Here is a 26,403-nt window from a genome sequence, read left to right as displayed (position 1 = left end):
CTTTCTTTCTTTCTTTCTTTCTTTCTTTCTCTTCTCGATTTATTTTTGCAGTTTTTTCTCTTTCTTTCTCTCCCTCTCTCTTTATCTATCTCTCTTTCTTTGTTTCTTTCCTTTTTCTTTCTTTATTTGTTTCTTTCTTTATCTTTTCTAATCCTTCTTCCTTTCCTTCTGTTATTCTTACTCCCTTTTTCTTTCTTCTTTTTTTTCTCTACTTTCCCTGCAATGAGAACCCAAACTGTATCGTAAGCAGGAATTGAATTGAAATGAACAAAAAATTTGTTCTCTAGACTGAGACTAACGTTCAGCAGTATCTTCTTGAGTACAAGTCCTATTCAGAACTCTGTAGCATCGTAATCAAGAATCTAACTTCTGATCTGGATCTTCAGAAAGTCAAATCCGCGAAAGAAGCACTAGAGAGTATGGAAAGGAAAATTGGTAAGTTAGCCACTATATTTTAATATTGGTCGAGAAAGCTTAAAAAAAAATTCCCAAAGAAAAGGGCAGATAAGCAGCTTTTGTTTCTATAATTTATAGAAACAATAGCTTTTGTTTCTATAATTTTCTTATTCTACGAAGGCCAAGCATTTTTTGCGTGGCAAGATAAGACGATTTTCTTCTGTTATTTTTCAAGGAGCTCTTTTCATGCAGGCAAAAATTGGCTTATAATATGTAGTCTTGTAATTAAGAATGCTTCCTTTGACGGGATTCTCTTGCATATAAGATCTTCCAAAAAAGCACTAAGAAGGATGGAAAGAACTAGAAAATTTATCAAGATGATTGGATAGATTTCCAGCTTGTATTTCTAATGCTTATAATTGCACAAACTTTACGATGGTCGGGCAGAGGTGGTCTTAGGGGAAGGGTAGAGGGGACCCTAGCCCAGGGTGCAGAAATTTAGTGACGCGAAATTTCAATAAATTATCTAATGATTATAATCGTTTGTTATAAATGAAAATAATTTGTAAACTATTAATTGACAAATAAAATAAAAATATATTAAAAAAATTAAATAATAATACTAGTTGAAATAATTCAAGTAAAATAGTTAATAATAATTAAATAATTCAAATAATAGATTATTAATTAATTAATAAATTGAAAATAATTTGAAAAAATGTCAAGATTTGGCCTGAAAACTTGTGAGAGATGGGGGGTTGGGGAGGAGGTTAATCAAAATTTCGGCGCGGGGCAAGAGAAGCCAGAACCACAATTGGGGTCAGATATTTTCTATGTGACAAGATAATAATAACTGTATGATTTTCTTCTGTTGCCTGTCAAGGAGGTCCGTAGTTTTGTCCTAGCGAGAGTCGAGTTATAATTGGTCGTGGTGTAACTGAGAATATTTCCTCTCATTAGATTCTTTTGAAAATTAAATCCAGCAATGAAGTGCTAAAAAATACCGAGGGAAAATTTGCCCAAACGAAATGACCAGCTTTAAGTTTTATTATCTGGGTTGCAGCATCAAATACAGCCTAGTAAAGATCGAAGTCTACCCCATGGTAACCGAAAATGTAAAAACTTGTTTAAAAAGAAGAAACTGTCAAGTAAGGAATTTTTTCAATTTGAAGCTGATTCAGATATGTAAATATAGTAAGAGTATTTTATTCATCAAGGGTTAGTGATTTCTTCCACAGTAGGATTTACAAAGATTTACTGCTATTGACTGTCAAGAAGTTCCACTTCACAGAAAAAAAATCCTATTTAACGTTATTAAACCTTACTAAATGTTGTAACGCCTAAGTATTGCTTCTATTTATTTGACTATCCCAACCATACCAACGGCAAAATTTGTCAATGCAATTTGTCTTCTTAATTAAAAATGATACATGATCAATAAAAAAAGTCAAAAATTTGACTTTTAGTCAAATCGTGTTGCGGAATTAGATGTTATGAATGGTGAAGCTAGGCTCGAACAGCTAGGATTATGCTAATGGAGTTTTGCTCAAGTCTTATTTAAATTCAATTTTTTTTTAAGTCATAAGTTTTAGGTTTACTGTTCTGAAATTATCTTTCTAAACATATTGATCAGTGCAGAACGTTGCTTTGCTCTTCTCAGCACCGTCACATCTTAAAATAAGATGCTGCAGTGAATGGCCAAACTATGTCAACGCTGTTTTTCTGAATATCATTTTAATGATGAATATAATAGGATTCGTATTTCATTGATTAAATTGGTAGTAAATCATTAGGTTCAGTTTTTTATTCTTATTGAGGTGTGTTAAAGAAGGAGTTGAGTATTGAGTGTTAAGTTATTGTTTGCAGAGTACATAATTTTAGCCTCAGAAGGGTCTTATTAACCCTTTATTGGGTTAATATTAATTTTTGTGTGGGTTTGTTTGGTTATCCTTTCTCTGTATCGTGCTGTGACATTTGGAGAGGATATGTTTATGTTAAGTTTTTTGTTGATGATTGATATTAAAATAAACAATTACTTGCTCCTTTTGAAATTAGACCGGTATCGGTATCAAAACTCGGTTGTCCCCTACCTGTGAAAACTTATAACAAGTCACAGTGATGGGGGGACAGTGGGGCTATTTGGGACAGTTTTAATATTTTTTTTTTTACCAAACCACGATTTATATTATATTACCATAAAAAACGTATTCTCAAAGCCTATACACTATGTTACAAAAAAATGTTTTTTATTTTGGTAAAAACTAAGCTATAAAAATACAGGATTTTTTTTTTTTTTATTAGACACCTCAAAGTGTATCAACCTATTCCACTTTGGGGAAAGTGGATATCGATGTATATGTATTGTATAATATATGTATGTATGTTGCCGTAAATTTCTGAAATCTGGTTCATGTCGACATTCACCAGTGAATATTCGAAATTTCCTTTTTCCTGCTTGGATTCAATTAGCTTTGCGATCAGCTTTATCAGTCTTATGCAAGTTTTGATGATAGAAGTTAAAGCTAGGTTAGGTTGGGTTAAATTAGGTTATAAATGTCAGAAATGGGTTAATAACCTAACCCAATATAACTTAACCTATTCTGTCACCATCAAACCTTGGATAAAACTGAAAAAGTTGACTGGCAACGCTGACTAAGTCTAAGGAGAAAAAAAAGGTATTTTGGACATTCACCCGTGAATTCATTAACCAGATTTCAGACATTCACAGTAACACACACATACATACGTCCCCCAATTGTATGTGTTCTTAATGTTTTTATTTATTTTTTCTTAAGACTAGCCAACGTAAATAAGCCTTGTGCTGGAACATGTGTCTAAATAAACTGAAGTCTAAGTCTCATTATGCTAAACATAATTTCACAACCCAGAAACACAATAGCTGTGGTAAATTCAATATGGTAAAATGAATTTTGGTGATAAAATTCACCAAAAGTGAATTCTTTTGGCCCTTCAGAGGATGGGTTCCTAATAGATTAGCTTTAGATTGCTAAATAAATTGGATTTTAATAGTAATAGTTTTCAAATTTTTAAAGGGCTTTTCAACTGTAGCCCCTATGGGCGCATCTGGGATCTTGTTCAAGGGGGGGGGTACATAAAACTTTACAAAACGCATCAAAAGTTACTTATATACTTTGTATCACTTTTTCATTAGTCGGAAAAATTTTTTAGGGAGGAGCGGAGTTCAAACCTGGTCCCCCCCCTTCGGTCTTTGATGGGGGTACAAAAAAAAACAAAATACATTAAAAAGTTGTTTATATTCATTGTATCACTTTTTTACGAGTCGAAAGTTTTTTTGAGGTGAGCCGAGTTCAAACCCGGTACCACTCGCCCCTGGATTTGTTTTTAACAAATGCTAATTTCTTTTGCTCATATGCAAATTTCTTACGGTCATTGGGGGATTCATAGTTTTTAACAGAAATATCGTCCCGTTTCTACTCCACAAAAGAAAATCATGAAAGTTAAATGAGTATTAATAAAAAAAGTGGAAGATCTCCTCTGAATCCGAGTGATTTTTTTCTGGAATAATACACATTATCATGAAAAATGGTTGAACAGTTAGTTTTCTGGGTATGATTTTATTACAGTCTGGGTATGATTTTGTCAACCGCTCTATATCTTTTGCGCGAATTTTTGGACAGGGTGCTTGGTAGGATACTGATTTGAAGGGAGTTTGTGTTGAAAAGTCAAGAAGCGTAAAAACTGATATCGTTACTTTAAAGAACGGGATTTTGGCTATATACTACTTTGGCTATATATCTTTTTGGATGGCTATATATCTATATGCAATTTTGCGAAAACTTATTAAATTTAGCACAATTTTGGGCCTTTGTAGTACGTAATCGAGTTTATATAATGAAATTTTGGTATCAGGGCAGAGCACACCTGTTTCAATTATATAATAGCCTAACAGTTTCTCACTTACTTCTTGTTCGTATCTAGTCAATTTTTAATTATCATAAGAGGAAGTAACTTCACCGCCTTTATTTAAATCTGCAAAATACTTGATGAAACTTTCCTATTTTTTATTTTAAACAAAATATTTTATGGACAAGTAACTCCTTCCTTCGGAGAAAATATTGATTATAAACCCAGCTGGAGTTATTGAGAAGTATGTTAGCTAACGTCGCTACCAGAAGAAGTATGTTAGCTAACCAGAAGAAGTATGTTAGCTAACCAGAAGAAGTATGTTAGCTAACGTCGCTACCAGAAGAAGTATGTTAGCTAACCAGAAGAAGTATGTTAGCTAACGTCGCTACCAGAAGAAGTATGTTAGCTAACCAGAAGAAGTATGTTAGCTAACCAGAAGAAGTATGTTAGCTAACGTCGCTACCAGAAGAAGTATGTTAGCTAACCAGAAGAAGTATGTTAGCTAACGTCGCTACCAGAAGAAGTATGTTAGCTAACCAGAAGAAGTATGTTAGCTAACCAGAAGAAGTATGTTAGCTAACGTCGCTACCAGAAGAAGTATGTTAGCTAACCAGAAGAAGTATGTTAGCTAACGTCGCTACCAGAAGAAGTATGTTAGCTAACCAGAAGAAGTATGTTAGCTAACGTCGCTACCAGAAGAAGTATGTTAGCTAACCAGAAGAAGTATGTTAGCTAACGTCGCTACCAGAAGAAGTATGTTAGCTAACCAGAAGAAGTATGTTAGCTAACGTCGCTACCAGAAGAAGTATGTTAGCTAACCAGAAGAAGTATGTTAGCTAACGTCGCTACCAGAAGAAGTATGTTAGCTAACTAGAAGAAGTATGTTAGCTAACGTCGCTACCAGAAGAAGTATGTTAGCTAACCAGAAGAAGTATGTTAGCTAACGTCGCTACCAGAAGAAGTATGTTAGCTAACCAGAAGAAGTATGTTAGCTAACGTCGCTACCAGAAGAAGTATGTTAGCTAACGTCGCTACCAGACGAAGTATGTTAGCTAACCAGAAGAAGTATGTTAGCTAACGTCGCTACCAGAAGAAGTATGTTAGCTAACCAGAAGAAGTATGTTAGCTAACGTCGCTACCAGAAGAAGTATGTTAGCTAACCAGAAGAAGTATGTTAGCTAACCAGAAGAAGTATGTTAGCTAACGTCGCTGCCAGAAGAAGTATGTTAGCTAACCAGAAGAAGTATGTTAGCTAACGTCGCTACCAGAAGAAGTATGTTAGCTAACCAGAAGAAGTATGTTAGCTAACCAGAAGAAGTATGTTAGCTAACGTCGCTACCAGAAGAAGTATGTTAGCTAACCAGAAGAAGTATGTTAGCTAACGTCGCTACCAGAAGAAGTATGTTAGCTAACCAGAAGAAGTATGTTAGCTAACGTCGCTACCAGAAGAAGTATGTTAGCTAACCAGAAGAAGTATGTTAGCTAACGTCGCTACCAGAAGAAGTATGTTAGCTAACCAGAAGAAGTATGTTAGCTAACGTCGCTACCAGAAGAAGTATGTTAGCTAACCAGAAGAAGTATGTTAGCTAACATCGCTGCCAGAAGAAATATGTTAGCTAACCAGAAGAAGTATGTTAGCTAACCAGAAGAAGTATGTTAGCTAACGTCGCTACCAGAAGAAGTATGTTAGCTAACCAGAAGAAGTGTGTTAGCTAACGTCGCTACCAGAAGAAGTATGTTAGCTAACGTCGCTACCAGACGAAGTATGTTAGCTAACCAGAAGAAGTATGTTAGCTAACGTCGCTACCAGAAGAAGTATGTTAGCTAACCAGAAGAAGTATGTTAGCTAACGTCGCTACCAGAAGAAGTATGTTAGCTAACCAGAAGAAGTATGTTAGCTAACCAGAAGAAGTATGTTAGCTAACGTCGCTGCCAGAAGAAGTATGTTAGCTAACCAGAAGAAGTATGTTAGCTAACGTCGCTACCAGAAGAAGTATGTTAGCTAACCAGAAGAAGTATGTTAGCTAACCAGAAGAAGTATGTTAGCTAACGTCGCTACCAGAAGAAGTATGTTAGCTAACCAGAAGAAGTATGTTAGCTAACGTCGCTACCAGAAGAAGTATGTTAGCTAACCAGAAGAAGTATGTTAGCTAACGTCGCTACCAGAAGAAGTATGTTAGCTAACCAGAAGAAGTATGTTAGCTAACGTCGCTACCAGAAGAAGTATGTTAGCTAACCAGAAGAAGTATGTTAGCTAACCAGAAGAAGTATGTTAGCTAACGTCGCTACCAGAAGAAGTATGTTAGCTAACCAGAAGAAGTATGTTAGCTAACGTCGCTACCAGAAGAAGTATGTTAGCTAACCAGAAGAAGTATGTTAGCTAACCAGAAGAAGTATGTTAGCTAACGTCGCTACCAGAAGAAGTATGTTAGCTAACCAGAAGAAGTATGTTAGCTAACGTCGCTACCAGAAGAAGTATGTTAGCTAACCAGAAGAAGTATGTTAGCTAACGTCGCTACCAGAAGAAGTATGTTAGCTAACTAGAAGAAGTATGTTAGCTAACGTCGCTACCAGAAGAAGTATGTTAGCTAACCAGAAGAAGTATGTTAGCTAACGTCGCTACCAGAAGAAGTATGTTAGCTAACCAGAAGAAGTATGTTAGCTAACGTCGCTACCAGAAGAAGTATGTTAGCTAACGTCGCTACCAGACGAAGTATGTTAGCTAACCAGAAGAAGTATGTTAGCTAACGTCGCTACCAGAAGAAGTATGTTAGCTAACCAGAAGAAGTATGTTAGCTAACGTCGCTACCAGAAGAAGTATGTTAGCTAACCAGAAGAAGTATGTTAGCTAACCAGAAGAAGTATGTTAGCTAACGTCGCTGCCAGAAGAAGTATGTTAGCTAACCAGAAGAAGTATGTTAGCTAACGTCGCTACCAGAAGAAGTATGTTAGCTAACCAGAAGAAGTATGTTAGCTAACCAGAAGAAGTATGTTAGCTAACGTCGCTACCAGAAGAAGTATGTTAGCTAACCAGAAGAAGTATGTTAGCTAACGTCGCTACCAGAAGAAGTATGTTAGCTAACCAGAAGAAGTATGTTAGCTAACGTCGCTACCAGAAGAAGTATGTTAGCTAACCAGAAGAAGTATGTTAGCTAACGTCGCTACCAGAAGAAGTATGTTAGCTAACCAGAAGAAGTATGTTAGCTAACGTCGCTACCAGAAGAAGTATGTTAGCTAACCAGAAGAAGTATGTTAGCTAACATCGCTGCCAGAAGAAATATGTTAGCTAACCAGAAGAAGTATGTTAGCTAACCAGAAGAAGTATGTTAGCTAACGTCGCTACCAGAAGAAGTATGTTAGCTAACCAGAAGAAGTGTGTTAGCTAACGTCGCTACCAGAAGAAGTATGTTAGCTAACCAGAAGAAGTACGTTAGCTAACGTCGCTACCAGAAGAAGTATGTTAGCTAACCAGAAGAAGTATGTTAGCTAACGTCGCTACCAGAAGAAGTATGTTAGCTAACCAGAAGAAGTATGTTAGCTAACGTCGCTACCAGCTTGCTAGCTGCTTGGTTACCCCGCTAGATTTGAAATCCTTTGTCTGTGAGGACGGGAGTTTGAGTCCTGGTGTTGTTGCTTATTTGGAACGGGGGTCAGTGGTGCGACATTGTAAGCTCATCCAGAGCTGACCTAGCTCTAAATGGGCATCTGAAGGAATCTGGGAAGGTAAGCAGGAAGGGTGTACCAAAGCACGGAATGGCTTACCCCTAACGCCCCATTGCACTTGCTGCCTGAAGGGCTATGGAGTAAGCTAGCCGTTACCAAAGAAAATAACTTCATTTGATTTTAGCTTTTTTTGTTGACGTAAATTTCGACATAGGTTCATACTATTTGTCGATGATGAAAGAAAACGATGTCAGCAGAGAAAAAACAACTACAGAGAAGTTAATTTTTATGCTGTCAAAAGAGGGCATTTCTATCGACAAAAGATGAATCACGCATTTTACTGTCCGCATGAATATGAACCAAACACTCAAATTTTCGTTTGTGTCCACACTTTACTTGAAATTAACCTGGCTTCGAGCAGTTTTTGTGGATTCATCTATCAGCTTATTGAGTTGAAAAAAAAAATTCAGGAAATTGACCAGTTTGTCCGGCAATTTTCGAGACAACAGTAATAGGCATATAAATGGTTTCTAAGTATAATTATTTCTAAGAAACAATAAATATAAATTATTTCTAAGAAAATTAAGAAATTAATTCTAAAAATATAAATCATTTCTAAGAAATTAATTTCTAAATAAATTAATTTTTATCCGGCAACACAGCAGTTTGTCCGGCAATTTTTGCTGACAATAGCAACAGGCACAGAAATGGTTTGTAAGTATAATTATTTCTAAGAAATAATAAATAAAAATTATTTCTAAGAAGATTATCGATAATTTTTCTTAGTAATAGATGCACAAGAGACAAGTGTTGTGTGTATAAATCCTGTGTGTACTTATACAGCTCACAAAAAATATTCGCTTGAGGTCACAGTTCAGTTGTCGATTCGACCAATTTAGCTCTGCCAGCCGGGTATGAACTCGATAATTTGAGGAAAAAATTTATCTTAAATTTCTAATTTTCTGTCTTATTTCAGCTGATATATACGATTTACTTCCGAAACTAACATTGCCAGATGCTCAAGACCATTCACATGCAAGCCGTGTAGATAAAAAAGACAAGGGTGGCGTTAAACCAGATGTAAAAGGTAAGGCTTAAGCTCAATTTTTCACTCTCTTTTTTGTCGGCTCGCGTCGTTGATTTTTGACGTTATTTGTTGGTTTAAAAGCATATACTGAGGCTTAAGCTCTCAGTCTCCCTCCATTGCTTGTCCCCTCACGGCCTTGTTTCGGGGTGTTATTTGTCTGATCAACACCGTGTGCATGCTGATCATTCTGATGAAAAGACAAGGTTAACACTTAACCTGATGTAAACTCTATTGATAGTCTGTACATCTAAACATCATTACCAATGTTTTCGAATCATTTTCTCCACTTATTTGGCTTTTTCTTTTTTGGGGGGAGGGGACTATGTTAAGTATTACAAAATGCTATTACTGTTACTAGATCTATATTATTGCTACTATCTGCATGTACTATCTTCTTCTTCATCGGGTTAGGTTTTCGACTTTTCGGTTGACAACTATTAAGCCGTCTTCTTTTCTGAGGTGTTAATCAGTGGATAGTTGAATTACATGATATTTCTTCTATCCTCTATCTTCGTGTAGGATCCTCTTCGGCTTAGGATCTGTTTTTATGGCACTTGGTATTAACCATGTGACATATAGCAATCTCAAATTCTGTCGGTCTGTCTGTCTGTCGGTCCTGGTTTTGCTACTTTAGGCACTTCGAGGTAAGCCAGGACGATGAAATTTTGCAGGCGTATCAGGGACCGGACCAGATTAAATTAGAAATAGTCTTTTTCTCGATTTGACAATCTGGGGGGGTGGGGGGCCCGTTAATTCGGAAAAAAATAGAAAAAATGAAGTATTTTTAACTTACGAACGGTTGATCAGATCTTAATGAAATTTGATGTTTGGAAGGATATAGTGTCTTAGAGCTGCTATTTTAAATCCCTACCGGATCTGGTGACATTGGGGGAAGTTGGGAGGGGGAAACCTAAAATCTTGGAACACCCCTAGAGTGGAGGGACCAGGATGAAACTTGGTGGGAAAAATAAGCACAATTCCTAGATACATGATTGACATAACCGGAACGGATCCGGTCTCGGGGGTAGTTGGGGGGGGGATTAATTATGAAAAATTAGAAAAAATGAGGTATTTTAACTTACGAACGGGTGATCGGATTTCAATGAAATGTGATATTTAGAAGAATCATTATTCTGAAAAATTTAGAAAAAATGACGTATTTTAAACTTACGAAGGAGTGATCGGATCTTCATGAAACTTCATATTTATAAGGATCTCGTAACTCAGATCTCTTATTTTAAATCTCAACCGGATCTAGCGTCATTGGAGGGGGGCAGTTGGGGGGACCGGAAATCTTAGGAAATACTTAAAGTGGAGAGACCAGGATGAAACTGGATGGGAAGAATAAAAACCTGTCTAAGATACGTGACTGACATAACTTGACGGGATCTGCTCTCTTTGGGGGAGGGGGGGGGGTAATTCGGAAAAATGAGGTATTTGTAACTTACGAACGGGTCACCAGATCTTAATGAAATTTGATATTTAGAAGGATCTTGTGCTTTAAATCTCTTATTTTAAATTCCGACCAGATCCTGTTGCATTGAGGGGAGTTGGAGGGGGAAACCAGAATTCTTGGAAAACGTGAAAATTGGGGTATTTTTTATCTTACGAATAGGTGATCGGATCTTAATGAAACTTGATATTATAGAAGGATCTTATGTCTCAGATGCTCCATTTTCGACTCGAATTGGATCCGGGGACATAATGGGTTGGAGGAGGGAAACAGAAATCTTGGAAAACGCTTAGAGTGGAGAGATTGGGATGAAACTTGATGGGAAGAATAAGCACAAGTTCTAGATACGCGATTGGCATAATTGGAACGGATCCGTTCTCTTTGGAGGAGCTGGGGGGGTGTTAATTTGGAAAAATTAGAAAAATTGAGGTATTTTTAACTTAAGAACGGGTGACCGGATCTTAATGATATTTAATATTTAGAAGGAATTCATGTCTCAGAGCTCTTATTTCAAATCCCGACCAGATCTGTTAACATTGAGGGGAGTTGGAGGGGAAATCGAAAATCTTGGAAAACGCTTAGAGTGGAGGAATCGGGATGAATCTTGGTGGATAGAATAATCAAATGTCCTAGATACGTGATTGACGTAACCGAACTGGATTTGCTCTCTTTGGGGGAGTTGGGGGGAGGGGTTCAGTTACTTGGCGAGTTTGGTGCTTCTGGACGTGCTAGGACGATGAAAATTGGTAGGCGTGTCTGGGAGCTGCACAAATTGACTTGATAAAGTCGTTTTCTCAGATTCAACCATCTGGGGGGCTAAAGGGAGAGGAAAAATTACAAAAAATGAGGTATTTATAACTTACGAGTGGGTGATCGGATCTTAATGAATTTTGATATTTAGAAGGACTTCGTGACTCAGAGCTCTTATTTTAAATCCTGACCGGCATTAAGCCTCTGATTTTCCTTTTAAATCAATCTATTGATTCTTAGAATTTTGTTAGAGCTCATATCATATGAGCTCTTGACTCTTAGCTCTTCTGGTCTCGTCACAAGTGCCATATGAGCTCTTAGCTCTTTTTTTACACTAATTAGCGCTTTTCTTTTTCCCTGATATTTATTTTGGGTGATTAGAAGATCATGCATCGTGTAGAAGCAAAAGAGAGCTAGAGAAATTACCTTCCTAGAACTTAGTAGAAGAGTGTGCTTTGGAAGATAATTTCTTAAACCACATTAGCTTGCCATAATTTGGTTGTTAGGTATTTATTTTTAACTCGTCTAATTTTGAATTTTATTGAATTATATTCGTCTTTTAATGTTTTTTTTTTTTATTGGATTTTTTCACGTTGACTCTCCGCTTTGTTTTGGTTTCCTTTGTCTTTTCACATTTTTTATGGCACTTGGTATTCACCAAGTGACATATAGCGATCGCAAATTCTGTCGGTCTGTCTGACGGTTTGTCGGTCCCGGTTTTGCTACTTTAGGCACTTCCAGGTAGGCTAGGACGATGAAATTAGGCTAGGACGATGACAAATCAGGAAATTGTTTTCCTGATTTGCCCATCTGGGGGGGGGGGGGGATTAATTTGAAAAAAAAAGAAAAAATGAAGCATTTTTAACTTGCGAATGGGTGATGGGATCTTAATGAAAATTCATGTTAGGAAGGATATCGTGTCTCAGAGCTCTTATTTTAAATCCCTTCCAGATCCGGTGACATTGGAGGGAGTTGGAGGGGGGACCTAAAATCTAGGAAAACGCTTAGAGTGGAGGGATTGGGATGAAACTTGGTGGTAAGAATAAGCAGAAGTCCTAGATATGTGGTTGATATAACCGGAACGCATCTGCTCTGTTTGGGGGAGTTGGGGAGGGAGGGTTAATTCTGAAAAATTAGAAAAAATGAGGTATTTTTAACTCACGAAGGAGTGATCAGATCTTAATGAAATTTCATATTTAGAAGAACCTCATAACTCAGATCTCTTACTTTAAATCCCGACCGGATCCAGAGTCATAAACGGGGGAGTTGGGGGGGGGGCGACCGGAAATCTTGGAAAAGACATAAAGCGGAGAGATCAGGATGAAACTTGGTGGGAAGAATAAAAACAAGTCCAAGATACGTGACTAGATACGTGACTGACATAACCGGAACGGATCCTCTCTGGATCCGGTGACTTATGGGGGAATTGAGGGGGGGAACCTAAAATCTTGGAAAACGCTTAGAGTGGAGGGATCGGGATGAAACTTGGTGGGAAAAATCAGCAGAAGTCCCAGATACGTGATTGACATAACGGGAACGGATCCGCTCTATTTGGGGGAGTTTGGGAGGGAGGGTTAATTCTGGAAAATTAGAAAAAAATGAGGTATTTTTAACTTACGAAGGAGTGATCGTATCTCAATGAAATTTCATATTTAGAATGGCCTCGTACCTCAGATATCTCATTTTATTTCCCGACCGGATCCGGTGTCATTTGGGGGGGGATCTTGGAAAACTCCTAAAGCGGAGAAATTAGGATGAAACTTGGTGGGAGGAATAAAAACATGTCCAAGGTACGTGACTGACATAACCGGACTGCATGCGCTCTCTTTGGTGGAGTTGGGGGGGAGGGAGTAATTCGGAAAAATTAGAAAAAAATCAGGTGTTTTTAACTTAAGAACGGTGATCAGATCTTAATGAAATTTGATATTTAGAAGGATCTTGTGCTCTAGAGCTCTTATTTTAAATTCTGACCAGATCCTGTGACATTGAGGGGAGTTGGAGGGGGAACCCGGAATTCTTGGAAAACGTGAAAATTGAGGTATCTTTATCTTACGAATGGGTGATCGGATCTTAATGAAACTTGATATATAGAAGGATCTAATGTCTCAGACGCTCAATTTTCAATTCGAATCGGATCCGGGGACATAGGGGATTGAAGAGGAGAAACAGAAATCTTGGAAAACGCTTAGAGTGGAGAGATCGAGAGGAAAATTGATGGGAAGAATAAACACAAGCTATAGATATGTGACTGACATAATTGGAACTGATCTGTTTACTTTGGAGGACGTGGGGGGTGTTGATTTGGAAAAATTATAAAAAAAAAAATGTGATATTTAGAAGGAACTCATGTGTCAGAACTCTTATTTCAAATCCCGACCAGATCTGTTGACATTGGGGGGGGGGGAGTTGGAGGGGGAAACCGGAAATCTTGGAAAGCGCTTAGAGTAGAGAAATCGGGATGAAACTTGGTGGGTAGAATAATCAAATGTCGTAGATACGTGATTGACGTAACCGTGCTGGATCCGCTTTCTTTGGGGGAGTTAGGGGGTGGGGTTCAGTGCTTTGGTGAGTTTGGTGCTTATGGACGTGCAAGGACGATGGAAATTGGTAGGCGTGTCCGGGAGCTGCACAAATTGACTTGATTAAGTCGTTTTCTCCGATTAGACCATCTTGGGGGGCTGAAGGGAGAGGAAAAGTATAAAAAATGAGGTATTTATAACTTACGAGTGGGTGATCGGATCTTAATGAATTTTGATATTTTGACATCGTGACTCAGAGCTCTTATTTTAAATCCCGACCGGCATTAAGCCTCCGATTCTCCTTTTAAATCAATCTATTGATTCTTAGTATTTTGCTAGAGCTCATACCCTATGAGCTCTTGGCTCCTCCGGCCTCGTCACAAGTACCATATGAGCTTTTAGCTCTTGTTTTTTAGCATTTTCCCTGATTTTTTTTTCTTAGTGCTGAAGAAGAGATGCAATTGTCCTCTGGAAACATTCTTTTTGTTTTTTAGTATTTTCGTTTGGCCTTAAAATATCCTATTCTCGATTTTTTTTTTCTTTATATAGTTTGCTTTGGTTTCATTGGCTGCCGTTTGTTGCGCTTTTTTACATGCCAATCACATTATAACATTTTGTAGCCCCCTGGCCACAGCTAAGAATCGCTCTGCAAGACTTTTTAAAGCCTAGATCAGTCTCGTATATTTTTCCTGGCTGTGATTGGATGCTGTTTTATGTTATAATTTTGTTGCTGTGTGTATGTTATATTTTTTCCATATTTTCTTCCTTTTCTTATTTACTCCATCAGAGCACCATTACGTGTTTTTGTTGGGAACAATATTTCCATCATCATTATTATTTATTATGTAATTTGTCAATAAAATATCTTGTCTTGCCACATATACTAAACACGGTGATTACAGTATATGTCGTTTTAACGTCTCCCTCCTCGTCTCTCTTGCCAGTTTTTCTAATGTCACCCGCGGGAATATGTTGTGCCTATATTGTGTTTGTCTTCTCAAATTGGCAGTTTTCGAAAGGTTTTTGAAAGTGACCCAGTAAAAATGTAATTTGTCATCAGTAATCCTGCAATTTGTCAATAAAAGGTATTAATATCAACAAGCCTTCCACAAATTGTGAATTTTTCTTGTCTTCGTGCATCTTGTGTCTTGTGAATCTTGTCTTGTCTTTTGCCAAGGATCTTGTATTGATAAATTTTAATTTTCGGAAAGATTGCGGAGACCCCAATTTTCTTTTTGGAAAATTTGAGAAAACTCCGAAAAACTCAGGACCATACCTTCAACTGGTATGGTCGTGTAGAGTAGCAGTAGTTCTTGCAATCTCGGCAGCTTGTTTGTTTTTATTAACTGTTTTCTTTCCTATTCATAGCCAACCCCTTCTATTGATTTCTATTCATAGGAGCAGGACTAGGAATTTTGGTTTCTTGAAATATTTTATATCGCAAAATTAAGACAGTTTGGAAAATTTCAGAACCGAAAAAATTACTCGTCAATTTAAACTGATTGCGCATAGTTTTTTTAGTATACGTTAGGGTGTTTTGCAACATCCCAATGAAATTTATGATTGATACCCACCCCCAAGGCCTATTAACTGAGGAATGCCTTTACGAAACTGTGTCTTCCTTTAAAGAACATCCGGAGCAGGGTCGTATCCAGGATGTTTTTTAAGAGGGAGGTCTTACAAAGGGATTTTTTGGGAGGCGGGGGGCTTACAAAAATCTTTGAAAACGCATAGAAATTTCGTTTCTATTCATTTTTGTGACGTTTTTACGAGTCGGACAAACATTTTCTTCAGGGAAAGAGGGGATCTTCAAACCCTTTAACCCCTTCCTTGATTCGACCTCGATCCAAAGTATCACAAAGTATTGCAGAAAATTTATTGAAAATTGGGATTAAATATTAAGTCTCTTGTCTATATTCTAATGAAGAACATCGTTAGTCATTAGATTTTGGGGGTGAGTGGCTGACCTTTTTTTATTTGGGTTTAATGTTTTGAATTTTTTCTACCTGTTATTTTATTCAGTGTTGCTTGCTTTTTAATTCTTCCAATTCGAGTTTTTGTTTCATTTTGATGTCCATGTTGCTTTTTTTTATCTTTCTATTTATTTTATTCTCTTTTTTTGGTCTAAATCGCTCCCGTTTTCGCTCAGAAAATGAGGGCTTGATTTAAGACTTTACCTAATATTGCCAAGAAGGACAACAGTTACCTTCTCGAAATATGTGTTTTTTTTGCATCCAGTATTATCGTTGGCCTTATATAACCCCATTTTGGTCAGAAAATAGGAACTTGATTTTTTAAGACTGTCTCTAATATTTCCAAGAAGGGAAGCAGTTGCCTTCTCGAAAAATAACTCCTGTAAACACCTAACTAAACAGAATTCCAGAAGGCTTTATTTATCTATAAATAAGTTTTTCCAGCTAGAAAGACCAATTCATAAACTCTTGAATTACTTGACTTAAGGCTCCTGTCGAATGATATGTGACGTAAAGAGCGTAGCAACTTTGCACCTCCAGGAGGTCCGATCTGCTGCTATGAGAGGGGAATCGATAGCAGCAGTGTCGGCTATGTTGAGGAACTTCTGAAGACAGTACTTCTATCTGGTCCGAGGTCTACCCCTCGTGCTTTACAAACCACGGGATGTGCGGTCAACCGAAGGAGGTGCCCAATCCATCTGAGAGTTCTCTGGGAAATTTGTGTCAAAAATTGTCCAGGTCAAAAGTTACCGAATATTCGCTTCTTCTTATTTTGATTATTATGCGGAAGGTTTTGCATAATCTCATTACCAGAATTAAATTCTCGGTAAATAGAGTTCTGGATCATTCAATACGGCTTTTTTTTCCTTCTGACTTTATCCGTGTCTATATCTCCAAGTGAATTTGATTCAGCTAAAGGGATCTCTTATGATAGGACGCTGCTGACGCAAGGATTCAAAGAGACACAGTCATTTTTTGGCTTTCAAGAATCACTGATATAAATCATATTTAAATATGTCACGAAGTTCCACATACTAGTGATTGTTGATCAAAGCAGAGGTTATGTGAGCTCTAAGCATAATTGATATGGGGTAATTTCGTTCCCACTTTATTACAAACCACAAATGATGCAGAAAAAAAGGAAATAATTCTGAATTTCAGTTGGAAATTAATTTAACTTAGACAGAGCTCTCTTGATCGACTTTCTCCTTGCAATCATCTTGTTAAATTTTTTCTATAGTAAATATTTTTCGTTTTTGTATGTTTTGTGTTTATTTTTAATTCCTTTTTTTTTTGATTTGACATTTTTTTTCTGCTATGGCTCTAATTTGCAACTGGTGAAATACGCAGAAACCGTGAATTGTTTTTACGATATTTGAATATTTAGTAATTCCCTTGTTAAACTAAAGTCGAAGATCTGTCTCGTGTATTCCGAATCTTCCGAAGAGAGAGAAATCGGTTTTTTTACTCCTTTTTTTCTTCTTTTTTTTCCAGCTTCTCCTAATTCTCCTGCGTTTTTATTCTTCTTCAATAATGGTAGTACTGGTGCCAAGTTTAAAGAAAAATCATTTGCTTTAACAAATCAAAAAAGAAATAAGCAAAAAAAAATATGGCACCAAACACCTTGAGAAGTTGTTTTTTTCCTTTGTTGTGTTGTTTTTTTTTCGGAAATCAACAGATTGTATTTGTTTCCATTCTTATGGACGAAAAGCGCTGCCAAAATTAATTAATTAATTTTGCCTATTTATTTTCACGATTTTATATGGTAACACTGGCAAAAACGTGGCACTGCCCTAAATTCAAAAAAAAAAACTCTTAGAAAGTGGCACAAGAAATTGAATTGATTGAATTAAAGATAGTCAATCAAAAAAATTTTTTTGGTGACTTTGGTGCTTTATGGCTTAGGCAATTAAAATGTTTGCCTTTTTCTCATGTTTTATTGTCTCCCACAACCATTCTTGTCATATTCTTCTGTTTAGAATGTGTTTATCTACTCTCTTGAATAGCTGGTCTTTTTTATACGATATATCCGCTTTCAGGGATCAGAGGGGACGAGTGAATCAAAGGGTGACGTTTTATTTGCTTTAGATCCAGTTACCAGTTTTTAAAATGCTCAGAAACAGAAATATTTGAAAATTCCCCCCAAAAAAAATCACACGGGAACTAAAGTCACAGCTGTGTACGCTCCTCCCCCATCCCAATCTATTTAGAGCTTCACCCTTTTAGCATATCCCGCTCAGAGGAACGACCTGCTTCTTAAAACTCTTACAGAGTTTTAATTTGATTGCTTTGGTGGAATAATCAATTTGTCTTTTTTAGCTTAACCCTAACATATCATCGTGCCTACAATTAGTTTTTCTTTCTATAATAAAACAAAAATTGTCATGAAAATAATGAGCGATGTTAGAAACTAAAGCTGAGGATATCACTGAAATATGATGGTAAATGCCGCTACCCTCAACACCCCAAATCTTTTTCTTTTCCCCCATAATTTTTGGTTTCTAGTTTTGACTAAGTTTCCACCAAAAAAAGAGAAAATAATTTTATTTTATGTTTGTGTTTGCGTACTACTCTTTCCAGTATACTGATTCTTGGGTGTTTTGAATTATGAAAACTTATTGTTTATTTTAATTTTTTTTTTATTATTAATTTATCTCCTTCTAGATGTCCATGCCGGTAGAAATCCAGTTGCAGTTACTGTTTGGCAACGAGTCAAGCTCAAGCTAGAAGGAAGAGAAACTGATCTAGAAAAACCTCTAACTATCAAAGAGCAGGTTAGCTATTATTTTTACATTTCTATACATTTTATTGTGTAATATTTATATTAATGCAGTATTTACAAAAGAAAGTAAACCTTGCCTGCAAATCAGAAACTGTAAGCAGGAATTAAAAACTAAAAAAAAAAAAAAATCGATTCTGTAAGGCATATCTCTTCAACACATTTAGCTTCATAGAAGAATCAGTACTGAGTACTTGATCCAGTGATTAAAAAAAAAGTATAAGTTTTTCCAAAGTATCGAAAAATGTTAATTTTTTTGGTAGTAGCTTTTTAATTTCGCTATGATACCTGTTCTCCCTTTCTAAAAAATACAAGGGGTTTCATCCCTCTGCTTTTTCTCTCCCTCTCTCTCCCTCTCGCTCTCTTCTCTCTCATATCATACGTGCCGATGGGGTTTACCAGTATACATTTGGATGGAGATGATAAGAATAGTTTGTATATTTTTTTCATGTTTTTTTTTAAAGGACAGATGAAATGAAATATAATTGCTCAATTTGGTTAGGAGAATTTTATGCAGCCATATATGGTCCTTCAAATTGGGAAAAATAGGAATTTTAGTTTTTAATGGAAAAAATGGGTACAAGCTAATAAAAAGAAACATAAGTGAGAATTCTGCAAAAAAAAAGTAAAAATGTATGGGTATAAACAGACTTTTAGTATTTGAGTTTTTAGGGACAAAAACTTCTGTCAACTTTAAATATTCAAATTTAATACAAAAGACTTCCGTATATAGTTGTGTAGTTGCTTATAGTAGCTGGCGATAAACGAAAAAAAAAAGCACGGATGAAAAAGCAAAACTAAAAACTAAAAACATATGGCACCAAAGAGCTTAAGAACTTAAGAACTATCAGAGCTATCATGGATATATTGGCCTTAAGAAACTACATATTTGAAGGTATAGTTGTCTTTGGCTATCAACAGACTTTTGGTATTTGAGTTTTTAGGGACATTAACTACTGTCAACTTCAAACCATTCGTAGGAGTGACCTGTAAGTAAAGAGTGACTCGTACTAACAGTAACTTAAAATCTAAAAAAGGAAACGAAATCGTTCGTTTCACTTTCTCTCATTTGGCATTATCTATTCATGTTATCTGGATTATTTTTTTGTTTAGAAGTTAATTTAAAAAAAAAAATTTAATTATTTGTTTTTCAATTCAGAATAGTCAACATATTAATGTTATTTTCTTTTAGGTTGACTCTGTAATTAAGGATTCAACCAACCTTGAAAATCTTGCTCTGCTCTATGAAGGATGGACACCTTGGGTTTGAACAACATACCTGGTATATAATTGGCGTCAAATCGATACTTGAAGCGGATGCTTCTAGTCAAGTCCACACGTTTTCGGCTTGGGCGATTCTTAAGCCACTCTGTGGCCCTCAAGCCTGGCCCATTTAGGCCTTATCAGACCGTGTCCTTATAGATCAGGACACTTTAGGAGTCTTGTAATTTAGGGCTGGTGAGGGCATGTGGTGTGTATTAGCAGTAACAACAGCCTGGCGTTGGTGTCACCTAGATATACATATATATTTCGTTAATTCTTTTCCGTTTTTGGTTTTTTTACTTTTTTTCTAAATATTGACAAAAAGCTCAGCTGGTTATTTGTGTCCCTTTTCTTTCTAATTGAATCCAGTACCTTCTTAATGAGTTATTTTCTGTTTTGTTTTATCTTTTCAATTTTCTGTAAAAGGGAAACTATTCTTTTTTCTTCTATTTTGTGATTTCTTCTCATTTTTGTTTTTCTTTTGCTTTTTTATGATTGAAATAGTTTTGTTTCTGCTATAGAGATGGTATTAGAATGTTGGGTGGTTAATCTGTTTTCTCTCTTCTTTTTTTTTCTTTTTTTTTTTCTGTGTGGCATATTTACGATCTTGTTTGAGATTAGATTTTCTTTTGTCCTATGTTTTTTTTTCTAATCATAAATCTGTATTCTTAAAATAGTTAGAATCTTATTGTCTTCCTCCATTGAAAACAGTAATAAATTAATTAATCCCAAAAATTACTTCGAAACTTTAAAAAAATGCTTAGACTTTTAAACTGTTTGATTGGTTGAATCTTGAGGAATGAAAACCGGCTAAAATTCAACGAGGACAAGCCAAAATCGGCTATCTATACATACTCTCAAGCATGAGAATCTAGAGGTGTCTCAGTACAAGTGAACCAATCATATTGGAGACCACTTTTTCATAATAGCTGCTCAATGTTTTATTAGATTATCAATTATGTAAGTTCCTATTGCTTTTTTTCTTTAACATTTGTGACTTTTTAATTGGAACATTTTTAGTTTATTCAAGAAGGTAATATTGTCAAGATCTGAAAAACATTTTCAGTTAATTAGTGGGTATTTTTTTTTTTTAATTCAGTAACTTCGAGCGAATTAATGGAGCGCTTACTCCGGCTGTCGCGTTTACGTGCCGTATTTGGTTGTAAAATTGTCAAATTTTATAAATTTATGAGAAATAAAACTTGTTTAATTGAGTACTCACCGCGGTTGTTTTGTTTACGCATCATATGGGGTGGCAGAATTTACCACAGATATTTTTGAAAATTTGATATTTTTTGGTAAACTTGATAAATAGATTACATACCGCGATTTTTGCACCTACACGTCATTTGTGGTGATAAGATTTGGCGCAGATATTTCTAAAAATTTCCTAATTTTATGAAAAATAAAATTGTTGAATAGAGTACTTACCGCGATCATTGCGTTTACGTGTCATTTATGGTGGTATAATTTAACACATATATTTAGTAAAATTCCATTTTTTGTAAAAAAAACTTACTGCGTTTGTTGCGTTTACGCTTCATTTGTGGTGGTAACATTTGGCGCAGACATTTCATAAAATTTGTAACTTTGCGAGAAATTACACTTTTCTAATTAAATGCTTACCTCCGGTATTGGGTTTGCATATCATATGTAGTGATAATATTTAGTGCACAATTTTCTTAAAATTCATAACTTGTTTTGTTTACGTATCATGTTTGGCGGTAAGATTTGGTGACGATATTTCTTAAAACTCCACAACTTTCTGAGAAATGAAAATTGTTTAGTAGAGTACCTACCCTATTTGTTGCTTTTACGTTTCGTATGTGGTGGGAAGATATAGCAACGATATCTCTTAAAATTCATAACTTTGTGAGAAATAAAACTTGTTTAGTTCACTACTTACCGCGGCTTTTGCCTTAAAGCATTATACGCAGTAGTAGGGTTTTGCGCAGAAATCATTAATATACATTTTTTAAGCTATAGTTTTGTCAAATGTCTCATTTTTGTATTCTTCTTGAATTTTCATTGACACTAGAGCACGTTTTGTCACACTAATATTTACACACTCCTAACCAAAACTGTATTCAGGGGGGCTAGGGGGTTTGAACCCCGACCAAAAAAAAATTTCTTCCGACTCATAATACCAAAAATGAATATAAACAGATTATTGATGCTTTTTTAAAGTTTTTTTGCCCCCCCCCCCTTCTAAAAAAAAAATCCTGGATTTGGCCCTGCTGCTAACAATGTTTAATTATTTTATTTTATGGATGATACTGACATATTTATAAATAATTTTCAGTCTTTTTTTTACTATTGATCAAATTCAGATCAAGCATAAAATATGCTAAAATTATGTTTTGCATCCATTGGAAAATATGTTGTTCTTTTCACATGCACATGCACGTGCACATGCATGGCTTACATATTCACGTGACCACCGAAATAACCTCCTTATATGTTTTTCATTTTTAGCTGTTTATTTTTCATTGGTTTGTAAAGTGGGAAGGTTTTTTTTTAAAGATATAATATTAACTTAGTAACCATAGCACCAACAAATTTAATTTCGAACTTCAAAACAACTTTAGTCAATGAAACATCAGACGCAAATTCAATGGGAAAGCCTTTTATATTACTCTGTCGCATTTAGTAAAATAGCAAATCAGATTTATCATTGTCTATCATGTCTAGCTTCTTTGATTAAAATCTTTTTTTTTTTTTTTTTTTTTTTTTTTTTTTTTTTTTTAGCTAATCATTAGAAAATTCGTTTAAATGCCAAATTTCATGTCAACCCAGAGTCTAGGCTCGTTTGTTTCAAACAAAATGCCAAGGTCTCATTTAAATCTATTTATTTTGTTTTATTTTTTCGCTCCCTCCCCTCCTCCTAGTATACTCCTTAAGACAAAAGTTTATAAAAATAATTTTGCTTTACTTTGTTAATTTGTGACGTTTATTGTCTTAAAGACAAGGTAGTTTCTTCTAAATTCTTTCTCTTCTATTTTATTTATTTTTTCCGCTTTTGTCTTATTCAACAAATATTTTTTTTTTCATAAAGTATCAACTGATATTATATTTGATTCAAACCAAAATGTTTTTACTGATTCTAGCCACGCCCATTTCTAAGAGAATAAATATGTTCCAAAGCGTCATGTAAATGTATTAAATTTTTTACTTTTCCCTCCCTCGCCTCTCCCTATTATTATCTCTAAAGAAAATATTTAGAAAACCTATTTTTGCTTTACTTCGAGCGTTTATACCGTTTATTGTCTTATGGCTGAGAGACCTTTTCTTTTTTCTTTCACTTCTTTTTTTTCCTTTTTCCCGCTGCTCCTACTTCTCCTTCGCTTTTTATTCTTCTTCAATATCTATTAATTCTTCTTCTTCAGCAAATATTAGCAGCTCAAAGAATTTCTTAGAATTTTCCATTTACAACAAATTAAGAGATTAAGAGAGTTTCAAATTAAGAGAATTTCTTTTCCATTTACAAAACAAATTAAGAGAGAAAAATCGGCTTTAATTCAAATAAAGCAGTGGAAAAAAACAAAAGATAAAAAACTACAAAATTTAATAATAATAATTGATACTAACTTGAATTCAAGTCAAAATTGAAATAGTAGTAATTTTTAAAAATCAATTAATTTATTATAACGCCCGATCTGGAGTATTTTCAGACATATTTCATCAGTAGGGCTACACTCATTTTTTGTCAGTACAACTCACAATTTTGAAAATTTTTTTTCATACACAAAATTTTGAAATGAAAAAAAAAATTTTTTTCATACACAACTCACAATTTTGAAAAACGATCACAGTGTTTAAATTGCCATATTGTTAAATAGGAATAACTAATACGTTAATAAATAAAATGAATTAAAATTGATGAATGATAACAAATTGTAATTTAAAATACAGCAAGCTACCACCGTTTTAAATGATGATAGTGTTGCGATGAACCAGTAGTAGCTTTTAGGGAGTTTAGCGCTCTATTTTGTGTAGAATCAAAGGAACGAAAGTCATGCATCTGATGAGACTCTGATCCCAATTTAATCTATTTTACTCCCTCTATTTGAGTTTCTCCTTTTTTACTCCCCCTCCTCCCTATTTATTATCCTTAACTATAAGATTTAGAAAATCATTTTCATTTTTTCTTTCATTCTCTATTTCTGCATCATGGAACAAAAAAGTGATCCCTTTTCTTCCCATTCTCTTCTTTGTTTTCCTCTTCTTCTTTGCTGTTTTCTTCTCACCCTTAAACATCTTCATTTTCTTTTCACATGTATGCTGCAATTGTCTTACACTTTTCAAAGAATTGTTATTTTTACTCATGATTAAAAAAAAAACTAATGAAACCTACATAGTTTAGTATCCTAGTTAGTTAGTTTTCTTTTACCTGATCAGACATTTGTACTTAAAGTTCCGTTCTAATCGATGTAATAAGGTTCATAAGGATTATACATCCTAAGAGGCTTATACGCAAAATGCAAAGAGTAAATTTTTTAGTTTCAATTCACATATATGACGGTTGGATTGAACCAAACCTTCCTTTAGTTTATTAGTCTCCTTGTTAGTATATATTTTTCTCCTATAATAAACTCCTTCATCTCCTTTATTTAGACTCCCTTTATAAGACTCCTAATTAGTAGGTATAGGAAGATTAAAAGAGACCGTACTTTCATGTTCCCCCTTACCAATAATGTTTCCGAACCTTTAAACGGGCGCTGCTTCAATACTAAGATTAGTAAGAAAAATTAAAGTAAAAAATTAAGTAAATTAAAGATTAAATTTTAAATTAAAAATAATTAATAATTAAATAAATAATAATTAAATTAAAAATAATAATAAATTAAAAAAATCAATTAATTTTAAATTAAAAGATTAAAGATTAATTACTTTAATTAAAAATTAAAGTAAAAATTAAAGTATAAAATTAGTAAAAAATTAAGTGTTTTGCATTGGGTCTATTTTTTAGCTAAGACAAGCCATTACACCGATTAAAATGGAGCTTAAGATTATGCAGTTTTAACTAAATGTGAGACCAACCTAATGATATGTTTTCTTTTTGTTAGAGCAAGATTTTTGAATTACTATTTCGTGGTTCTATGCACTGAAGAAATTTAGTTACCTAAAGGTTTTTTGATTAATTGATTTTAGTTTTGCTATAGATCATTATTTTAATTTAAATATTATTCTGAATAAAGTAAGTTATTAGTTAGTTTTTAAGCTATGAGCCAAGAAATAGTCATTGAACCTATATTCAGAATTTTAATACTGGAGCTCTTTGACAGGTCGGTGTTAAAAGGGTTAATCGGGCTTTTGTTCTTTGGTAACATTTTCTTTTCTATATTGTTCTTCTTGTTCATATACACTGGGTGACACCATGAATGTCTATAATTTCCGCGGGCCCCGCCAGACTGCGGGGTATTATATGTTTTCTGTTTATTGTCTGTTTTTTTTTTTTTTCATTTGAATTTGTGGTCATCTGTGGTTGATGGAAACCTTCATTACTTGTCGATTTAGTGGACTTTATTTTTGGTGTGTTACTTCTCTTATTTCTTCTTGTAAACTGCTATGGTTTGTGGCTCTATTGATAGAATGGGTAAATAATAAAATTATATTGCACCTAATTAATGTCTCTTTGTTAGTGTTTGTGTATGGTAACTGCTTCCAGGAGGGGGGTTATGACGTTGATAGACTCCAGAATGAAAGCTTCAGAGGAACTTATCAAGAACAGTTGGATACGAAACTGAGGAGTTTAGAATTTGGTAATGTTGAGAATGATGGAAAATCTCTGAAAATAATTCGCAAAGTCGTAGAAGATGTCTTAGGGAGGAAAGTTAGAACGTCAGTCTAGGGTACTAGCCATGTTGCTTGTCAGAGCAGGGGCTTCTGAATGATGGATCTTACGAGAACAAGAACAAAATAAGGAAAGTTTAGAAAATGCAGCTATATAGCGTAATATTAAGGCATCGTATTGGTACATTCAGATACCTATAGGAAGTATTTTTTTCGGAAATAGATAGTTCCAGTTAAGGATAGGAACAGCCTAGTAAAACTAAAGTCGGTTCTTTAACACCTGTTTGTAATTTCTTTGGATCTAAATTTGGGGAAGCAGTTATCTAATTTTGGTACTCAGGAAATTAATAAAGTAATTTAGATGGCATAACAGTGCCTCGGTATACCAGTGGTATCAATTCTTGCTAAATCGTTTTTCCAGAAATACCTAAGTCAAGATAGTGGCATGCGTGTAATCAACTCTCATTTACCTCAACGCCCGTGTAACTCATTCCCCTTGCAATTAACCTTCATCCAATTCAACCCTCTTTCAACTCAACTCCCTTTACCTCAACCCCCATTTAAGTTAATCCTTGTTTGACTCAACTCGACCCCTGGCCTACAAATAATTTTGAACTAACGCTGATTAGAAGCTCAAAATTTGTTTCTTGCTTCGCTTGCAGTTTCCAAGTTATGTTGCAATGTAAGGTGACTTATACTAAACGTATACGTAAGGTGACTTATGTGACATCTAAACTTAAGGTGACATCTGATGTTTTAATAGTTTTACGAGGTTTAAGGTTTAAGCTTTAAGAGCAATCAAGCTTTTTAAGGTATTTTTGCTAAAGATTTTGCCAATA

The 26,403-nt window shown here is 35.0% G+C and overlaps 1 protein-coding gene across 1 annotated transcript in view; it reads left to right on the top strand.

Annotated features, from left to right (window-relative positions):
- LOC136039527 (serine/threonine-protein kinase SMG1-like) overlaps positions 1 to 25,395 on the top strand; it is a gene marked incomplete in the record, with an annotated part of 282,681 nt that extends 257,286 nt beyond the window's left edge. The window contains 4 exon segments of the mRNA XM_065723331.1: positions 288 to 435; positions 8,924 to 9,034; positions 18,394 to 18,503; positions 19,701 to 25,395. Coding sequence (XP_065579403.1) covers positions 288 to 435; positions 8,924 to 9,034; positions 18,394 to 18,503; positions 19,701 to 19,778 — 447 coding nt within the window.
- Between the last annotated feature and the right edge of the window lie 1,008 nt (positions 25,396 to 26,403).

Source organism: Artemia franciscana, chromosome 19, assembly GCF_032884065.1.
Source record: "Artemia franciscana chromosome 19, ASM3288406v1, whole genome shotgun sequence".
NCBI lineage: Eukaryota > Metazoa > Arthropoda > Branchiopoda > Anostraca > Artemiidae > Artemia > Artemia franciscana.
The sequence above is the reverse complement of the archived record's forward strand: the minus strand, read 5'-3'. Positions and strand labels throughout refer to the sequence as shown.